The sequence below is a fragment of the Aulonocara sp. 'chitande type north' Nkhata Bay genome, linkage group LG7 (genome assembly GCF_057382095.1).
Source record: "Aulonocara sp. 'chitande type north' Nkhata Bay isolate Kocher_YH1m ecotype deep benthic linkage group LG7, A_spYH_male_GT1.1, whole genome shotgun sequence".
NCBI classification, from domain to species: Eukaryota; Metazoa; Chordata; class Actinopteri; order Cichliformes; family Cichlidae; genus Aulonocara; species Aulonocara sp. 'chitande type north' Nkhata Bay.
In genome coordinates, this window is record NC_141350.1 from 67,697,887 (window position 1) to 67,719,475 (window position 21,589).

The 21,589-nt window shown below is 42.3% G+C and overlaps 1 protein-coding gene across 1 annotated transcript; it reads right to left on the reverse strand.

The window, feature by feature from the left end:
* Positions 1-16,917: 16,917 nt before the first annotated feature.
* LOC147326787 (zinc finger protein 277-like) lies at positions 16,918-21,322 on the reverse strand. Its single transcript, XM_086302152.1, has 9 exons — positions 21,233-21,322; positions 20,499-20,712; positions 20,136-20,224; positions 19,940-20,022; positions 19,613-19,704; positions 19,159-19,255; positions 18,075-18,117; positions 17,815-17,989; positions 16,918-17,620 (listed from the first exon to the last, which is right to left on the reverse strand). The coding sequence occupies exons 1-9, from the start codon at positions 21,258-21,260 to the stop codon at positions 17,431-17,433; spliced, it is 1,011 nt and encodes a 336-aa protein (XP_086158278.1). The 5' UTR covers positions 21,261-21,322; the 3' UTR covers positions 16,918-17,430.
* Positions 21,323-21,589: the final 267 nt, after the last annotated feature.

A 21,589-nucleotide genomic window follows, 5' to 3' on the forward strand; every position in this document is an offset into this window, starting at 1 on the left:
AGAACTGAAACCAACATTTATTTTAGCTCCATTCTGCTGCTGATACAGACTTTAGGTTTCTGAACATTAAACTTGTTGCTGCCTTTCATGGTGTGTAACTTGAAGGCCCTGAGTACTCTGAGTACTTTCTCCCACACTGGAAACACTGGGATGATCACATTATGTGAACATTACCTAATAAGACTGATTCAGCACAGACAGTTCTGTTAAACTTTCCTAGCAGTCCTTCACAAACAGGGAACAGTCTGTCTATTCTCTCCATCTGTCAGCTGCTGCTGGCTCTTCCTCCTCCTCTTCCTCACACACTGCCGAGTTTGTCCTGGTGGATCATCAGGGGTGCAAAGCCTCACAGATGATGTGCAGCAGTGGGTCCCTCAGTCTGTCCTCACTCTGGACACTTGCAGTCGTCACACATGGACATCAAATGTGTGATAAGCTGCAGGATTCAAACACAAGTGTAACTTATAAACACACGTTCATACTTTTATTCCACAATCAGAGAGAAAGAAACAGAGAGAGAGTGCAGGACAGACAGACAGGTGACAGTCTCAGGTGTACACACTGCTACACAACAGCACAGAGAAGCAGGATTTAGTGTTTGTGTTATTACGAGTGTAAACAAGAAGAGTTCCAGATGGTGCAGTGGACACATGTGTGACTGCTGTGATTAAAGCATCTTTCTTTCAGCTTAACGAGTGAACCGTCAGCTCGTTCAAACACACGTTAAAGTCCGTTTGGCTCGACACCACCGAACAGAGGCAGCAATATAACACAGCTCACATTAACAGTGCAGTGGATCCTGCTTGTGCCGTGATATTCAGGACTGCAAACCGAGCAGCATCACTGACTTTCAGCTTGTTGTGTTTGTGGATATATGACTGACTTTAATTATCCACAAAATCATCACATTCTCTGCAAGATTAAGGTTGACTATATATATATTTATTAGGGGTGCAACGATACACAAAATTCACGGTTCGGTTCGGTTCGATACTTTGGTGTCACGGTTCGATATTTTTTCGATACAAAAAAATGTTCTTGCATTTTTAATTTGTCATTTATTAAAATTATAAATATATATTTTAACTCAAAAGTACAGTTTTTAAATTTAACCCTAACCCTTGTGCGTGTTTTTTATTTTGACAGCGAATGCGCACCTGCGGACCACTTATGTGCAGCCCTGGTTATTTAGCTCGTCATATTGCAGCCACAGAAATAATTTTGTCCATGAAACCATAAAGCTGCACTTTCTTTTTGCCTTATAGTCTGATTTGTCATAACTTTTCTGTTTTGTGGTAAGCTTTTCTTTGGCTGTCACTTCTTCACCCTGACCTGTCTTATTTGGCTCAGCAGAACTAAAATATATATCCTGCTGCTTTTACACACGCACTCACATAAGCTCAGCGATTCTCTGCGATCAACCTCTCACATGTTTAAGCTGCGGGAGATTTCACTTGTCATGTTTGCATAGTAAGCTAACGATTAATAAGACGATGTCAGAGGAATTGGTGCGCAAATTATCATCACTCACAGATCAGTGCTGTCGCTCTCTATACACAGTTCGCACGATTGCAAAGTGAAAGCAAAAAAACAAGCGCAAATTCAAACGCGACTTCAATATGTCACATATTGACAGTGGCTCACCGATGCCAATGACATAATTACCCAGCTACATTTCTGAAAGAATGCAAAAGCATTGACATATATTTTTCCTACAATAGCCGGATGGGCAGGGCAGAGATAGATTTTGGTAGCCCGACTGGAAAAATCGCTAGCCCCAGGACGTTGGGCTAGCGATATTGCGAGCCCTGTATCTGATTGAGAAATCACTCATCTTTGGAAAAGAGAGTTTATTACAGAGAAATGTCTCTTTCCAAAATAAAAGCTATACTATCCGCTTCTTCTGGGCTATATTCTCAGCAGCATAAGGAGAATCACGTGCTAACAGCTGTCTAAATGACTCGGCTAAAGTTAGTAGCATGCTTGTTGTTTTTGTCTTTGCACTAGGATGATGTAAATGTGCAGTCATATTCGTTGTGTTCCCACTAGTGCTTTCAGGTTAATCTCGTTGAAATGACCTTAACGCCACAACACGGCAAATCTCCGTTAACGAGCTACTGCCGATCGCTCCGTGCATGGGGCTAGACGGCCAACACGTTAACGAGCTAACTGCGCTAACACACTAGTTCACACCAATGTAATTGAGCATTGCGTGGCACATCCAACATACTGTTTTACTTTAGTCCATGACTCGCTTACCTTCAGGGTCATACGTCACATGAAAACCAAAATAATTCCAAACGCCAGATCTGAATGAGGTTCAATTTGCCTGTTGCAAGGAGAGCTTAACTTCTGTCTCGCTAGCTTGCCCTGCGCTCTCAATGTGAGAGATTTACATTGCTGTGCTTGAGAGCCACCATCTACCGGAACTAAATTCCCTATATGTAGGGTTGCCAACTCCCTGAAAAATAAATAAGGGACACCTCGTGGCGACCCAGTTGTCTTCACCCTTCCCAGTGTGGTGAATTTTCTAGCTCTTTTTTTGTGTGTGAAATTATTTTTTTAACCATTTGACTTGAAGTTGATTTAAGTAGATGCATATTCTATTCTTTGTGATATGAACACATGTGAAACAAATGATCATTTAGCCATTTATTTTTAGCTCAAAATGACAACATTAACACAGTAAAACAGGTCTCCTTCTTAAACAGAAGCCTGTCATGCTTAACTTTTGAGAATATAAGTAAATCTTTCTTTAAAAGAACTCTGTCCTGCTTAACTTAAAATAATAGAAAACAATAGAAAGAAAAATATTCTTGTAACAGTGCACATTTAGTGCATTTAGTACAATTGGCTTCAGTTGAGGTATTATTTCAGCTTTTCTAAAGCTAATCAGCTGCTCCTGTTTGTAAACCCGCTTGTTCCCATGATTATGCATCATAACTCATCATCATTATTCATCTATGTATTACTTTTATGTATTAGTCATCAATTTGTTGTAATCATCTATCCTTGCAGTTGTTTATTACACAAAATAAATTATATTATCACACTTCTGGCCACATAGCGCTGATATTCACTGCACATGCCCATATTAACGTTTTCCAGCCAGGTGTTTTCCTTTTCCCATTCTTCCCTTTCTCTGCGGGGAACAAACATTGCTGCTCTAATGCTGGGCTCACACTGTGCGATTTTTGGCCCATTTTGAGCCGATTTTTGAGTGATCGGACCGATTTTGGCCTTCATCGTGCGTCGTGTAGTATACGTGGGGTAACGAGAAGTGATTAACACCTCACGACCAGCTCCCGATCATCAATCGCTCGTGAGGGTCTCACCACAGCGCTATGTGGCCAGAAGTGTGATAATATAATTTATTTTGTGTAATAAACAACTGCAAGGATAGATGATTACGACAAATTGATGACTAATACATAAAAGTAATACATAGATGAATAATGATGATGAGTTATGATGCGTAATCATGGGAACAAGCGGGTTTACAAACAGGAGCAGCTGATTAGCATTAGAAAAGCTGAAATAATACCTCAACTGCAGTGGCGTGTCTAGAAAATTTTTGTTGGGGGGGCCAGGTAGGGGCACAGATTTGGAGAAGGGTGGCAGATTTAATTGGCAGATAATGTTTTAAAAAAAAATTCTACCAACCCTTAACCATAATTCAATAATCCTATAAACCTAATAACCAAATGCACTTTTAACTCTTATTAGAATGAGATTTTAACCACTACGGTGCAAAGTTTTTAGATACTGCGTTGATAAAGTACAAGAGATACAATCAGTGCTTTGTCAGTGTTTACTCAGCAGTCAAGGACAACAATATTTGCATAGTATTTTTACTGACATATAGTGCACATATGTTTTGGGCAAAAACATTTTTGAAAATTAAAATACGAACATTTGTAACAAACAATTGACAAATTAGCCAATGCCAATGTAAAACTTTATCTGCCTGTTAAAAAAAGAAGATAATCTTCTCACAAACTGGTGTTTGATTTTGAAACAGGAAAAAAGTGGAGAAACAACTGAAAAGACTAACATTTGAATGAAACCTGAAAGCAAGTAAATACTTTCTATGCTGCCTTATGGTAAACTTTGGTAATATTGATAAAGAACAACACTGGCTGATGATAAAATACAGTCAGCTGGCATGGTGACACTGCCAGTATTAACCTGCAGGGCTGGACTGGGACAAAAAAATTGGGCATTTTTACTACTGACCGACCCACCAGGTAGTAAAGCCATAAAGACTTTGACTGAAAACAAACCCTGTTGTGACAGTGATGTACAGTCTTGTTGGTATATGTATGATTTCTATACATTTTACGTCAGATAAAAACTTTGGTTGTAAGATTTAGATAATTATTTAATAAAAACTAGGTATTTTAAATGAGAATAAGAAAGAAAAGTATTTCTTTGTGCCCACCTTTCCCTGTTAATGCCCTACCTGGCCCCCTGGCAAAACTTTGCTAGACCCGCCCCTGCACAGTTACCAGCTGTCTGCTACATAAAAAAGGATCCTGGTGTTATTTGTCTCTCAGAAACAGTTCATAACTTCCCTTCAACTCATTCATGTCACCTAAAAGGTAAACCTGTTTCTCCATCACCTGTTCAGCTCTGATGGTTCAGTAAGGACATCTCCTGGTTTCATCTTCATGTTTCCCTCTCACCACATATCCAAACCGACATCATGACCAGCAGTTTTACAGCTGTGGCTCCAGCAAACATCAGCTGATACTAGAAATTAATATTAAATACATTCTAACAACAGCCGATCAAGCTTAAACGTGCTGCTGTTGTTTAGCGCAACATCTGCTGGTTTCCTCTTTCTGGCGCAAAGTGGGCGATAAACAAGAGAGAAAAGCCGATCAGCTGATCATTGATCAGTTTCATGATTGAAGTAGCAACAGGAGAGGGAGGGGGAGAGAATGAGAGAAGAGGCAGCTGTGCAGCGTAAAGACAGAATAAATCCAGCTTTGTGTCTTTTTTCCATTCTAGCTAAAGTTCGGGACAAACTGCGTCTCTTCTCAGCTCAATACGAAACGTGTAATATTTTCTCTGAATGAGGGACCATTCCATTTTTTTAAGGAGCCGTTGGCAACTCTACTAACCTTATGAATAAAATAAAGTTCACTATCAGTAACATCATAGCACCCACCCAGCTGTATAAAAACTCCGTCAAACTGGCTAGAACGCAGTATGAGTTATTGCAACTGACAGTAAAAAGTCAGCAACATGAAAATAAACTCCACCTAAACTTGGTTTATATCTGACCCAGATAGACTGCAGGTCATAACTTCTTACCTGAAGTTCAGTTCACCTGACACTCGGACTGGTGGCTGCTTCGGGTCTCTCCTCCTGCCTCCCCTTCCCTCATCCACCTGTTGCCTCTGTGGAAGCCCCGTCATAGTCACCACCAAACAACGGAGTTATTTCTACACATCGACCTGCATCTGGCCAATCCACCACCTCTCATTGTTCATGCCATTACAAAAAAAATAAAAAATAAGTCACTGGGGATATGCCCGGTATGCCCGATGGCCAGTCCAGCGATGTTAACCTGCAACCAAATCTGCAGCTCCATACAGCAATGTTACGACTTAGATTATATCTTATAACGCATAACTCTTATGTTAGCTGCCCTCAGTAGCATACTGTCTGAAATATTCCACAGCTGCAATAATTCTTTAAGTGTTATTTTTTTCCTTGGGATTCTAATTTCACCGAAGTTTACTAAACTCAACAAACTTGATATTACTTACCGGGACATTTATTCTGTCCTCATTTTCTTTCACCGAAAAATTGTTTCCTGCAGTGCCATCTTTCGTGCTTGGCTCTCCTACCTTTGCTAACGTGATGCGCATAGCGCAGAAGCGATGCTGCATTCACTTACACTCGGATATCTGAGCGTCACCGTGAAAACATAATCGGACATTTGATATTTGATTGAATTTTATTGTTTTGCCTTTGGGGTGGCACCTGGGGTGGCCAGTCTGGTTTGGGGGGTGGCCTGTGCCCCCCCAGGCCACCCCGCTGGACACGCCATTGCTCAACTGAAGCCAATTGTACTAAATGCACTAAATGTGCACTGTTACAAGAATATTTTTCTTTCTATTGTTTTCTATTATTTTAAGTTAAGCAGGACAGAGTGCTTTTAAAGAAAGATTTACTTATATTCTCAAAAGTTAAGCATGACAGGCTTCTGTTTAAGAAAGAGACCTGTTTTACTGTGTTAATGTTGTCATTTTGAGCTAAAAATAAATGGCTAAATGATCATTTGTTTCACATGTGTTCATATCACAAAGAATACACATCTACTTAAATCAACTTCAAGTCAAATGGTTAAAAAAATAATTTCACACACAAAAAAAGAGCTAGAAAATTCACCACACTGGGAAGGGTGAAGACAACTGGGTCGCCCGGCCCTGGCCACGAGGTGTCCCTTATTTATTTTTCAGGGAGTTGGCAACCCTACATATAGGGAATTTAGTTCCGGTAGATGGTTATGGAACGCCAGGACTGCCATAATGAATTAATTAAATACACCATTAAATAATTAATTAAATGTGGCAATAATTAATTAAAATTGGAATTAATTAATTAAATAAATAGTTATGACACATGTAATTAATTAATTATTGACACATTTAATTAATTATTTATGTATTTCACATTTTAATTAATTATTGACACATTTAATTAATTAATTATTGACACATTTAATTAATTATTTATGTATTTCACATTTTAATTAATTATTGACACATTTAATTAATTATTGACACATTTAATTAATTATTTAATGATATATTTATTTATTTCATTTTGGCAGTCCTGACGCCTGGCTCTCATCATGAAATAATTTTATCTGTCAGCCTCACCCATCAAACTCAGGGGGCGGGGTTAACGCTGATCGAGTCAAAACCATTGCTTTGGCCTGGTGGCCATTGTTTCTAGCACACAACAACCGGCATGTGGAAGCTAACAGAACTGAGCTTTGAAAAACCCTGTTTGTGTGTTACCAAATACCGTTTTAATATTTTTTTAGCCGAGAATGTAGTGGTTTAATCTTCATGTGTCTGGTCGGTTTGTCAAGATACAGCCTCTTTGCAAAAGTGTTTCGATGATTTCGGAGATGTCTGCCCAGTCTCACGGCAAAGCGTGGGATAGACCCGCTCGCCTCGCAAGCAATCCCACCGACAAAGCGCAGGCCCCGGTACACAGCTGTAGTAACCCCCGCTGACTTCTTTTACTGAGGTTATATTTATCGATGTTTTATTTCCTGATGTTCTTATGTGTCCTACGTGTTTCAGTCGCCAATTCTGAATTATAACTAACATTAAAAACATGTTTAAGGAGGAGAGAGAGCAAATAAATCTGTTTAACATCTGATCTTTGGGTTTTTGTTCAGTAATCAGCGTGACCTGTGTATAAACACATAAAAGAGATAACGTTGGTGTTTCCGTCATGTAGTAACTGTTGGCTTTAACTGTACAAAGGTTGTTCAACACTATGAAACACATACAGACTTCATGATGTTCGGCTAATATTTTTATTGTGAATATTAATCATGCTGACCTCGCTCTGTACACCACGCAGCGAGGTCAGCATATCCACGATATCCTCAGCTCCATGAGTTAACACAAAGTTTCCCAGCTGACTATCTAACTGCCAACTATTCCAGAGACGTGAAAATATACAGCATCAAGAAAAGTGTAAGAGACTCAGCAGCAGATTAGAATAACAGTTATACATTTAATAAATCACCAAATGAATCCAAGAAACGAGCAAACCTGTTCCGACAATTTGAATTTGTATTCCCTCAGCTGCAGACTCGCTGCTGTTTAAATGTTTGAAAAGGAAGATTAGATATAAAAAACGTCAAACATAGACTCAGTCTGCCTTCACATTTGATATGAGGCCAGCACATATAGTGGCCTCAGCAGGCTATTACTGAAATACACGTGCTATATCATAAACTATGATATAAACAGGGAGGTCCTATTAACATGTTTAGTTTTAAAGGACACCTTCCTGCCTTTAGTCTCATTCATGAGCAGTATTAGTTTTCTTCTAACATCCAGAAGTCTGCACGATGTGTTTCATAGTTTGTAACAAGCCTTTGACAGGTAAACATAACATGACCGAAAAAGAAAAAAAAAAGAAAAAAAAAAGAGAGAGAGTGTTGACATAAGAAGAGAAAATTCTCTCAATTATGGAGACAGACAAATGGTTCATTTATGTTTGATGTGTGTTTATTCCTCCCTAAATATCGTCGGTGAAGTTCGCCATGCATGTCAGATTTTCCTGCGCATTTTTATACCTCTGCCAACAGAGAGAGAAAAAAATCACATTCTAACAGACAGCTGGTGCTTAGAATACAGTTGAATAACTATTAAAAAACAGATGATATTTAGATGATAGTTCAGTCTAACACATGTGCCAGTGAACCATTAAACGTCTGTGAAACTATGCAGTTATGAAACGTAACTTTAACCTCAGCCAAACCGATTTGCTCAGTTGTAAATAAAACAGCGAAGTAAACGTGACCCGACAGACAGAACCTGAGTGAATGAAGTCCAGCGTTTAACCACTGAGAGCTAAAACTAAGGTGAGGTTTGAAAGCTGTGTGCCGGTGATTGGACATCAGCCGCTGATGAAGCTGTTCGCCTATAAAGTGCTCTGTAAGGAAACGAGCTCCAGCAGCTCTGCGCTCGGGGAAAACACTATATTTACTTATCTTGTGCAGAAAAATGCGCTGACATTGCGTTATATCGAGCACCGGCTGCCCAGTTAAACTGTGACTATCACCAGGTAACGTAGGCGTGTTTCTTGAATTAGCAGCAGGTGTTAAACAGCTGACAGATGAGGAGGAGGATGCATGCAGGTAAACTGAGGGTCTGTTGAGCTGATCGCTGGTTTCGTGAGAAAAATGTCAGCTCGTTCTTTATGTTACAGAAGCACAGAGACACAAGACCAGGCGGAAAGAGACGATCGTTCGGTGAAAATGAGAATCTGCGAATGCAACATGTGGAACACGGAGAGTGGAATATGTAAACAACCCGGTTAACGTAACCCCCTCGGTGCACTCTGCATGCTAACTGTTAGCAGAGCTAGTGACATCTCTGAAAACATCTGAGCACTTTTGCAAACATGTTCTATGTTGACAACCTGACCAGACATACGTCGCGACATTCGCGGCTAAAACACTGTTAAAAGTGTAGCTGGTGACAGAAAAACGGGGTATTTTAAAACTACACCACCACCATTGCTGCTTGTGATTTGATCTGCATTCTGGGATACCTGGTCTACACAAGCAATCGATTTTCTAGGATCGACCTGTTTTGACTTACTTTGCACGGCAACCAATCAAATGTTAGAGAAGCTGCATGGGCAGCGTTAACCCCGCCCCCTGAGTTTGATGGGTGAGGCTGACAGATAAAATTATTTCATGACGAGAGCCAGGCGCCAGGACTGCCAAAATGAAATAAATAAATATATCATTAAATAATTAATTAAATGTGTCAATAATTAATTAATTACATGTGTCATAACTATTTATTTAATTAATTAATTCCAATTTTAATTAATTATTGCCACATTTAATTAATTATTTAATGGTGTATTTAATTAATTCATTATGGCAGTCCTGGCGTTCCACAGCTGGTGGCTCTCAAGCACAGCAATGTAAATCTCTCACATTGAGAGCGCAGGGCAAGCTAGCGAGACAGAAGTTAAGCTCTCCTTGCAACAGGCAAATTGAACCTCATTCAGATCTGGCGTTTGGAATTATTTTGGTTTTCATGTGACGTATGACCCTGAAGGTAAGCGAGTCATGGACTAAAGTAAAACAGTATGTTGGATGTGCCACGCAATGCTCAATTACATTGGTGTGAACTAGTGTGTTAGCGCAGTTAGCTCGTTAACGTGTTGGCCGTCTAGCCCCATGCACGGAGCGATCGGCGGTAGCTCGTTAACGGAGATTTGCCGTGTTGTGGCGTTAAGGTCATTTCAACGAGATTAACCTGAAAGCACTAGTGGGAACACAACGAATATGACTGCACATTTACATCATCCTAGTGCAAAGACAAAAACAACAAGCATGCTACTAACTTTAGCCGAGTCATTTAGACAGCTGTTAGCACGTGATTCTCCTTATGCTGCTGAGAATATAGCCCAGAAGAAGCGGATAGTATAGCTTTTATTTTGGAAAGAGACATTTCTCTGTAATAAACTCTCTTTTCCAAAGATGAGTGATTTCTCAATCAGATACAGGGCTCGCAATATCGCTAGCCCAACGTCCTGGGGCTAGCGATTTTTTCAGTCGGGCTACCAAAATCTATCTCTTCCCTGCCCGTCGGGCTATTGTAGGAAAAATATATGTCAATGCTTTTGCATTCTTTCAGAAATGTAGCTGGGTAATTATGTCATTGGCATCGGTGAGCCACTGTCAATATGTGACATATTGAAGTCGCGTTTGAATTTGCGCTTGTTTTTTTGCTTTCACTTTGCAATCGTGCGAACTGTGTATAGAGAGCGACAGCACTGATCTGTGAGTGATGATAATTTGTGCACCAATTCCTCTGACATCGTCTTATTAATCGTTAGCTTACTATGCAAACATGACAAGTGAAATCTCCCGCAGCTTAAACATGTGAGAGGTTGATCGCGCAGAGAATCGCTGAGCTTATGTGAGTGCGTGTGTAAAAGCAGCAGGATATATATTTTAGTTCTGCTGAGCCAAATAAGACAGGTCAGGGTGAAGAAGTGACAGCCAAAGAAAAGCTTACCACAAAACGGAAAAGTTATGACAAATCAGACTATAAGGCAAAAAGAAAGTGCAGCTTTATGGTTTCATGGACAAAATTATTTCTGTGGCTGCAATATGACGAGCTAAATAACCAGGGCTGCACATAAGTGGTCCGCAGGTGCGCATTCGCTGTCAAAATAAAAAACACGCACAAGGGTTAGGGTTAAATTTAAAAACTGTACTTTTGAGTTAAAATATATATTTATAATTTTAATAAATGACAAATTAAAAATGCATGAACATTTTTTTGTATCGAAAAAATATCGAACCGTGACACCAAAGTATCGAACCGAACCGAACCGTGAATTTTGTGTATCGTTGCACCCCTAATAAATATATATATAGTCAACCTTAATCTTACAGAGAATGTGATGATTTCATGGATAATTAAAGTCAGTCATATATCCACAAACACAACAAGCTGAAAGTCAGTGATGCTGCTCGGTTTGCAGTCCTGAATATCACGGCACAAGCAGGATCCACTGCACTGTTAATGTGAGCTGTGTTATATTGCTGCCTCTGTTCGGTGGTGTCGAGCCAAACGGACTTTAACGTGTGTTTGAACGAGCTGACGGTTCACTCGTTAAGCTGAAAGAAAGATGCTTTAATCACAGCAGTCACACATGTGTCCACTGTACCATCTGGAACTCTTCTTGTTTACACTCGTAATAACACAAACACTAAATCCTGCTTCTCTGTGCTGTTGTGTAGCAGTGTGTACACCTGAGACTGTCACCTGTCTGTCTGTCCTGCACTCTCTCTCTGTTTCTTTCTCTCTGATTGTGGAATAAAAGTATGAACGTGTGTTTATAAGTTACACTTGTGTTTGAATCCTGCAGCTTATCACACATTTGATTTCCATGTGTGACGACTGCAAGTGTCCAGAGTGAGGACAGACTGAGGGACCCACTGCTGCACATCATCTGTGAGGCTTTGCACCCCTGATGATCCACCAGGACAAACTCGGCAGTGTGTGAGGAAGAGGAGGAGGAAGAGCCAGCAGCAGCTGACAGATGGAGAGAATAGACAGACTGTTCCCTGTTTGTGAAGGACTGCTAGGAAAGTTTAACAGAACTGTCTGTGCTGAATCAGTCTTATTAGGTAATGTTCACATAATGTGATCATCCCAGTGTTTCCAGTGTGGGAGAAAGTACTCAGAGTACTCAGGGCCTTCAAGTTACACACCATGAAAGGCAGCAACAAGTTTAATGTTCAGAAACCTAAAGTCTGTATCAGCAGCAGAATGGAGCTAAAATAAATGTTGGTTTCAGTTCTATGAAGCTTTGAGTATTTTGGATCAGTAGCTGCTGTGTTTGTTGCATCATATTGCTGTAACTGTTTATATGCTTTATATATTCTGAGCTAAGTTGATCTATAGTGTTACATCATATTCTATAAGGATGTTATGTGTTTGTAGACTTTCTGCCCAGTTTGACCCATTTAGCAGACGTCAGCCTGTTTAAGGCTCTGATGTCTATTCTGTGTGACTTACAGCAGTTATGACATGGTCTGATTTTCTCACCCAATAAAGGAATATTTCATATATCAGTCTACTCTTCATTCTATCAGACACAGTTATCACAGCTCGTACATTTGCTTTATACACATGTATGTAAGCATTGAGCCAAATGTAATAATGCCAACGTATTAAACGAACAATATTTGTCTCTTATATATAACACATCTGTATACACACTGTCACAGATACTCGTCTTTGAGTGAAGATTTAAGGTGATAGGACATATAAACAACTGTTCAAGCTCACTGCTGTAATATATCATAATAATCTGACTATAACTTTAATATTGGCCATATTATATTTACATTACCACAGTGAGATGACTTTAGTCTCATGACCAACATCAGCTAATTGTTATTTACTAGCTAATCTTAAATGACTGTTCAGCACAGGAATGAAGCCCAACAATCATGTTTTACGGTCCTTTGGTCTCAAATGAACAAAACATGTTCTCCTTCGTTTCTGTCACACAAAGCTGTATGACACGTTTCTCGCGGTTAGTATCATGGTTGCTAGGCAACCTGAGCAGCGCGACGAAGGCAAGACCGTCCTATTTCACAAGCCTCTCACTTCCGCACTTCTCATACTTATAGTACGCACCGTGCGTAGTGCGCGTACTTCAAGCGTGCAGACCCTGAATTGGGACACAGCCTAGTGGTGCCGAGCTGGCGACCGAGTAGTTCCTGTTACCTGCTGTGTGTCTGTTTTTACAGGTAAGCTGGGTTCCAAATAATACATATGTGATAGACAGCAGTAGCAATCGAAAAGCTAGAGAGCCAGTTCACGAGTTTAAGGGTTGATAGCGACGAACCACCACCAGCTGTTGCTAAAAGCACCTTTGTTAGCTAGCAAAGTATTTACAAATAGTTCTCCCGTTCATTGATCTGAGCATGCGCAGAATGATCCACAGCGCTCCTTTGATCTTCTCGAACGATCATCGTGACGTCACGGCGACATCACAATGATCCTTTGAGAAGATCAAAGGATCATTGTTTTGTCACAGCGACATCGCATTCTCTGCCACGCCCACCGAGTCTATAAATAGGAGCTCGTTCAACAGTTTACAGCAGAAAGAGACAGTTGTTTGAGACACAGCTACCCTTTGACACCCTTCAGCCTTAAACCTTTACAAAAATGTCACAGGCAAGTGGAGATTCGTTAGACCAACTGGAGCGTACGAGAGAGGAACTCGGGCATCAAAACGCACAGCTCTGGGAAGAAAACGCACGACTCACCGAAGAACTCGCACGAGTCAATGAAATGTGCATAGACTTCAGTCACGATGTCACACGACACATTCAAGAAAACACACGACTCGGTCGAGAAAACACACAACTCGGTCAAGAAAACGCACAACTCGAGCTAGAAAACGCACAACTCGAGCTAGAAAACGCACAACTCAGTGAAAACTACATAGAACTCAGTAAAGAACACATAGAACTCAGTAACGATGTCACACGACACATTCAAAAAAACACACGACTCTGTCAAGAAAACACACAACTCAGGCAAGAGATGGCAGAACTCAGACAAACTGTGGAAAATCTTCAGCGCCCAGCGGTACGGGAACAAGAGACAACAGAAAGAGAATCGCCTGGTTCGTGTGGTGTAAACCTACTTAAAGTAGGTTTAACTGTTGCGTTTCCTGCAGCTTTCTGGGTCGCCTCTAAGATTTTCAGCTGAAGCGAATGTCCCGCTCTGTGGGGTCTGCCTCGAGGCCGGCGTCCGTCTGGGTCGATCCTTAATAGTCGTTTTTGCTGAGTTCTCATTGCTTCGAATCACGTGTCCATACCACCTCAGGCGGGATTCGAGCATCTTTTGAACTCGAGCCACAGTCCACCGACCTGTCATAAATATGCTGTGCTCTCCTTTATGTTTGATTTAATTTTGCCCCTCACCCCCCAACCAGTCATGGCAGAAGACCGCCCCTCCCTGAGCCTGGTTCTGCCAGAGGTTTCTTCCTGTTAAAAGGGAGTTTTTCCTCTCCACCGTTGCCAGAGTGCTTGCTCATAGGGGATCATTTGATTGTTGGGGCTGAATTTTTGGATTTCATTTAATTGGCTTAAACTGAAAAATCTAAAAATTCATGTGAGGGCTTCACATAGTGGAGAGCACTACATTTGCTAACTGCTCTTTGTTTATTTGTAGATTTTGTAGTTCTTCCTACTACAAAAACTACAAATGAAAACAAGGCAGTTAGCAGCAAATGAAAATAAATAAAACACTTAAAAAAATCTGCTACTGCTCTGTGTGTTTACTTCAGTGAACACTTGTATGTTTTTGTGTTAGAAGATTATAGATTGTCCAAAATGTCCTACAGCCTGCCAGAGTACGAAATGAGGATAAAACAGGAAGTTTGACAGCAGTGAGTTCCTGCAGCGACCTCTCGTTTCTCTCCTCAGTGCTGCATGTTCGTGAACGTGAGCCTGGACGCGAAGGACGCGGTGAAAACTCTGAGCGCTGCAGTTCGGCTCCACCATACGGCAGGTGTCGCTCAGCAAAGCGATGCAGAAAAACAACAGAAACACCAAATAGGACAGATGTTTCAGGCACGAGACGTCCCTGGGCTTTCTGAGGGGACAACAACAACAATAATAATAATTAAAGCTGCAAGCAGCGTTATGAGGGCCCTCGCACCCCCGGCACGTCGAGCCACTGCCAACACCTCAAACCGGCACGTCCGATGTGATGTCACATTGATGGATTTCATGCTTTTAATCACCAGCTAACATTTCATCTTATTCAACCAGGATTATAGTCATGCCACTAGGTGGCGCTCTAACCATTATTGACAAATAGCATAACAAACATTTCCAAGCTCGAGTCTCATCACAACTGCGACCTTTGGGAGAGATTGGACATTGTGTTTTTTAGTGACAGCAGATTACTGCTTTTTGCGAGTGATTGAAACTCTACGTGCCGCCATGACCACCCCGTTTCCCTGAACGGAAAAAGCTTCGCAATTTAACATCACAAAGGTCTTTAGATTCTACACACTGAAGAATGCTTCAATATGATGAAATCCCTTGGAGGAGTTCGTCAAAGTATGAGGCCTGAAAAGGGGGGAAAATGTCATCAAAATTACACATTAATTTTAAAATGGCTGACTTCCTGTTGGATTTGGGATATTGCTCCAAGAGACTTTTTTGTACATCTTGATATCTTACACAAGCTTACCAAGTGTCAGACTCATAGATGAAACACAGAGCAGGGGCTGATGTTTTGAAATATTGTAGGGGGCGCTGTGGAGCCATTTCGCGCTATTCAATGAAAATGATCACATGCCAACAAAGCGTTCATCCATTTGGAGGTGTGTGCCAAATTTCAAGCCTCTATAAACTTTCCAAGCCCCTCAAAAGCCACTTCATCTTTCATGGTGAACCGCGTTACCACCAGGGTGCGCCGTTCAGTTTAAAGTCACAATTTTTGCACTGAAGCATCACGAGGGACTGATACGAGGGACTGATGTTGATATTCACCGCTTTTGAGGTGGCCACGATGAACCTGTGAAAATCAGTACAACAAAATTAAAGCCATGACATTTCCTGTTGCCACTAGGTGGCGCTGTCCGTATTTCCAACAATGGGCACATCAATCTGTTCAGGGCGGGTCTGACATCATGCCTGTAAAGTCTGGTACTGATCAGACTGGATTTCATTGAGTTATACTAATTTGTTTCTTCATGGCGTGACATCAAAGTTCGCCACGCCGCTGGGGTCACACCCTTTTGCGAAAAGTCACAGTTTTCACTGTAACCCAAGACCAACTCCTTAAGGCTTTCCTGGAGAAATTTGAGGCTGCAGATGTCACCCATCACTATACTGTACCCCAAAGTGTAAAACATGACATTTCCTGTTCCCACTAGGTGGCGCTGTACCTGGTGTCAAATATGGCAGTTGAAATATGTTCAGGGGTGGAGCCTTATCATATGTGTTCACTTTGGTCAAGGTCAGAAAATGTATGACAAAATGAGAGGCAATAAGATTTTCATGGCGAGTCATCGAAATTCGCCGTGGCGCCACGGCCTCATGGTATTGTGAAAACTCAAAAGCTCCGCAATTTAACATGGCCCAGGTGTGTAGTTGAAACTGACCAAAGATGAAGCTTATACGACCAAATCCCAAGGAGGAGTTCGAAAAAGTTCGAGGCATGGAAACGGCAAAATTAGAGCCAAAATGTCACCTTCACGTCCAAATGGCGGACTTCCTGTTGGGTTTGCGTCAATGGGCCCACAGACTTTTTTGTTCGTCTTGGCATGATACACATGTGTGCCAAATTTCATACATGTAGCCCAAACGATGTGGTTGTAGGGCTGCATTTAACAAGGCATAGGTGGCGCTGTAGAGCCATTTCCCAGTGCTCATATGTAAAACCATTAAAATACAAAATTTTTCACCAGACCTGGCATGTGTGCAAAATTTCATGAGTTTTTGAGCATGTTTAGGCCCTCAAAAAGGCCCTTGTTTCGCCTGAATAATAATAATAATAATAATAATAATAAGAAACGGAGCAGATACAATAGGGCCTTCGCACTCTCGGTGCTCGGGCCCTAACAATGTGCAGTAAAACATACACTCATTCTTTTCATTTATTAAGTTCCTGTGTTGTGTTGTTTGTGTTGTGCGTAGTGCCGACGCGGGACAGTTTGCAATTGTGTAGTGCTGTTGTTCTAAGTGTGACTGTGCAATGACAATAAAGAGTCTCTCGTCTCATCTTGACGATGAGCTCGTCCACCACAGCACTGAATCCAGCTCAGTTACAAGTTACAAAAGAAAATCATTTTTACTCGAGTACTAAAATTCACATTCAAGAAAACGCATGTTTCAGCTTCATTGCACGAGGCAGAGCAATTACGTTTCAGCGGACATCATGGCGTCCGCGTGTCCAGCTGTGGAGAGGACTCTTCTTTTGCCTTTCTTATCTTTACTAAGTAGAGACGTACAGGAAATAGTTGAGAGGGAAAGGGCCGGACTCAAACCCGTGCCGCTGCGTTCCAGCCATGTGGCATGTGGTCACCATGAGCTGAGCTCAGCCGACGTCAGAGACGCCTTTGAGTCAAACGTATGACACGTGTCCGTCTGTGGTCCTAGCTGCTGCCTCCTCGCTCCTTCAGCAGCTGCTTGAGGACACTGGACTGTTTCAGCGCTCTCAGGTTAGAGATGTCCTCCGCGATGACCGGGATCTCCTCGCCGCGATGCTCCTCGTCACCGTCGCCTTCCTCGCTGTCAGAGAGCGTGCACAGGAGAGCGTCGTTCTCGTACGTGGGGAAGTAATACCTGCGGAGCGAGACGACGTTTAGTGCTCAGGCTCAAATTAGTCCCAAAAAGGACGCCATTTTCCTCAGCTGATAAAAATACTCCAAATGAAGTGTAAACATCTGTGGCGTTGACCACGTTCATCAGCAGCTGTACGCCAGCTTTAAAGCCCGCGCTCTCATTGGTTAATTCTGCAGGCGCTTCCTTAAACCTACTGCGGCTGGTCCCAGGCGGACATCTCTGGCAGTTTCATCACGTGACCTTCAGCCGCGATGTGACGCAGGGCGTCCGCCCGGCAGTCGAACATCCGCGTGCAGCCGTAGCAGCGGCTCTGATGGATCTGCCGCCGGATGAAGTTCACCAGTTTGACCTGCTGGTAGAACTTGAGGTCTGAGGGAGGACAGAACATTAGAAACACTCAGAAGGAAGAAATAGAAGCAAACTGCGCTCGAATTACCACGGCGATTTCACCCACTGAGCTCGGTCTTAAGGAGGTGGAGGTCGAAGCCGTGAGCCTCCTGCAAACACAAAACAGAAAGATGTCAGGGTCACGCACGCGACGCCCGTTACAGACTTCATAAATAACAAAACCAGAAAGCAGAGAGAAACTTTTCTGCCTCTCAGGTAAACTCGTCACTCGTGAGCACAAACTTAGAGTCACGTTTGGGAAACTGGTTCTGACTTTAAACCAGAACGTTTAATCAACGACAAAATCGGACTGCAGTCGACGTCCAATCCTAGATTTATTTATTGTTCACGAGTGTTAAGTCTAATTGTTGAATGTTGTCATCGTGTTTCTTAAATTTGTACGGTCTGAGTTCAACCTATAGGATCAAGACGTTCCTTTGTCTCTGACCTCTCCAGCCACTCTGTGCTGGGGGAGCTTTTATTGCAGATGCATCCTGACAGATCTGTTGTGAGCTTCCTGCTTTTATGACTGACACACACACACACACACACACACACACACGTCTTAGAACCATTGGGGGGTTTTACAGTGGGAGGTGCTTGTGTTGTATTGTGTATTGTAACTGCCATGTCAATAAATAGCTACGGGGGAAGCTGCTCTTTGAAGGACTTCGGGCCTGAGACAGGACAGGGGCGTGGGCTCCAAGAGCTGGTTCTTGACCAAAGACTTCCCTCGTTAGCGAGTGAAAAACCGGTTGAAGATGTTCTGTTATGTCTTGTTTCCTTCATGATGAATAAGTCTCTAAACTAGCGGGGCCTGTGGAAACACAGACCCAACAACGAGGAAACATTTTTATTTGCTCGTTAAAGGTTTGACAATCATGTATTTATTTGGAAACTTTTCAAAATAAAAGGCGCTTCATTTTAAAAGCTCTTCAGCTTCGGTCCGTCTGTGTGTGAGGGCACTTTCTGAGTAAAATCCATGTTTTGTGCGAACGATGGATTCATATGTTTGCAGAGACCTCAGGAAGCAGATCGTTTCCTGTTAGTGTGCACTGTCTCCGTTCTCCCAGAAGCCTTTGCAGAATCGTTTCAGGGATGAAAAGCAGAAAACGATATTTTCCTTCTCTGAAACTTCTACGTTCCCGTACCTTCATATGCGCGTAGATCTGCTCCAACGTCTCCGATTGGTGATCACAGAACAGACACACTGCAGAGACCGGATGAGCCTGCCAGTCCGACCAATCACTGCGGACGATACAGAGATGAAACGAGCAGACTGAAAGCATTCACACAGGATCAGAGGAGGACTAGGAAGTGGACTTGATTGAAACTTTTGCATCCAGGCTGACACAGTAAATAAGAATATTATCAGGACGGACAATCCAAGGTTCAGTATCTTGGTTCAGGCTCAGACATGTCACTGAATGATGTTTATGGAATTATGCGTAAAAAGCAGCTTTTTGGGGGTTGGATCATAAGAGGATGACTACAGGAAGCAAAGAAGCTTTTAGTCACATGATTTCAGGAAGCTCTACCTTCTGTCTGCTTTCATCTAACACACGTGAGGTTTCCAGGACTGATGGGAATCCCGCGGCGCTTTACCTGTTTCCCGTGAACTCTTCGCTGCAGAACATGCAGAGACGATGGAAGCTGCTGTCGTCTCGCTCCTTCTGCTGCTGCTCCAGGACCTCCTCCTGTGGGAGCACAGAAGAAGAGCTCAGAGGAATTCTTCAGAAAACTACCTCAGAGTGCTCAGATATTTAAAGTGCAGAGGTTACAACGACACAAAGCGTGTCAAATCACTCAAATCTGCAATTTTTCTGATTTTTCCTGATTTTCAGACTTTGCCTCAAAACAAAGTTTAAAAGAAACGAAACTTCCAGCAGCACAAGATTCACTCAGGATGCTCCGAGTGTCACGTCTCCTCACCAGTCGTTTCTGCTGCAGCTTCTCTCGGAGGACTCTGTCTTCTGGAAGGACGTCACACAGCAGGAAGTAGTCCTCCTGCTTCTCTGTCAGGTCAGCGAGGAAGAAGAGTTTTTAATGAGTCATTAATCAGAGCTGGAGGAAGTGTACGTGGTTCACTTTGAAAGGTCAGGTCCTCTGTGGGTTTGAGTGAACTCACCGACTGGGCCCGTGGAGTTGGTTTTGATGACGCTGCAGAAATCTGTGAGCGGCTGCTCGAGGAATCTGCCCTTCCAGTACAGCAAGTACCTGATGGAGGAAACTCGTCAGTAAAAACCGACTCACAGCCAGGTTTACCGGCGCACAGAAACACTTCGTCACGGTTCATAAAAGCAGCACACTAACAGGCGTGGACATGCTGGACTTGTTGTATATATTTATACTTGTAAGGTAAGGGTTTCCCCCCATCACCCCAAATAATTACAGGAAGTCTTTGGTGAAATGATCGAGTTCCAAATGCTAAAAACATCCAAACGTGTTCCCGAGAGTTAAACGAGTGAGCCGGAGCATGTGTGGCTCGTACTTTGGGACGTCTGCGATGAGTTTGACGTCGGCGATGACAAGCTTGTGCTCCATCAGCAGGTGTCTGAGGAGGACGTCTTTCCGCGGCGGTGGGACGGACTCAGAGCAGAACAGGCAGACCAGCGGCTCGGAGCCGGGACATTGAACACCGGGAGGGCTGGAGATGTCAGCCGGCTGATCGGGGAAACACAGCGGCTCCAGAATGCTGTCCTTACCTGAGAAAGCAGAAGAGAGACTACACCTTATATACCACACACACTCTACTCCAGACCAGGTGAGTCAAAACCAAGCGGAAGCGAGAATGTACAGCCTGGCATGAAGAAGCATTTCCCTCTGATCTACAAAAATCTGTCTATATACAATTATTTTCATCACCCGTGGGGACAAAACTATGATCTAAAAGTAAAAAAATAAATTAATTAATGAATTAAATAACTCATTAATCGAACTCAGACTTTACACGCTGTTAAATCCTGAATAAACTTCACAGCTGTCAGACTGAGTACTGACTGAATATAGAGATTGCTGTATAATCACAGTTAGCAGCCCAGCTATTTCCTAGCCTGCTAGCTTAGCCGGGCGGGTTCCCGCCTGCTTTTCTGATTTTTTTTAGCCTTTTTTCTGCTGATTGTGGATTCCCACAGACTCGGAGAGTCACCGACACCCAAACCTTTGCACGCAGACCACCAGATATCAGCATTAAAGCCGCGGACACGTTTAAAAAGTCACACTTACCGTCTTTACTCGGCTCGCTGGCGGCCATGTCTGGTGTCACGTGGTGCAAATAACACAAATCGAACCAATCGGAGGCCGTAAAATGCCAACGAAGCGCCTTCGCGGACCCCCGGTAAAACACGAATTAGAAAAGGTGCATTCAAGTGGTTCAAGGAAATATAAAAACTCAAGTTTCGATAGCTGAAGGTTAATTAATGTGAATGAAGTTGACTAACATGTAACGTTGGACGTTGTTGCATATATATAGCAAAGAATATAAATCACATGAACACTCAGATCCTCAAGATATACCTGAGAGTGTTCTCTGAACATGAAAGTTTAGTGTTCATAAATACCCATTTATTAACATTACATTAG

Coding starts and splice junctions, on each gene's coding strand:
- LOC147326787 (XM_086302152.1), bottom strand. CDS start 21,260: ATGGCCGCCAGCGAGCCGAGTAAAGACG. Junction 20,713..21,232: donor CAGCGAGCCGAGTAAAGACG/GTAAGTGTGACT, acceptor CTGCTTTCTCAG/GTAAGGACAGCATTCTGGAG. Junction 19,256..19,612: donor GAAGAGTTCACGGGAAACAG/GTAAAGCGCCGC, acceptor TATCGTCCGCAG/TGATTGGTCGGACTGGCAGG.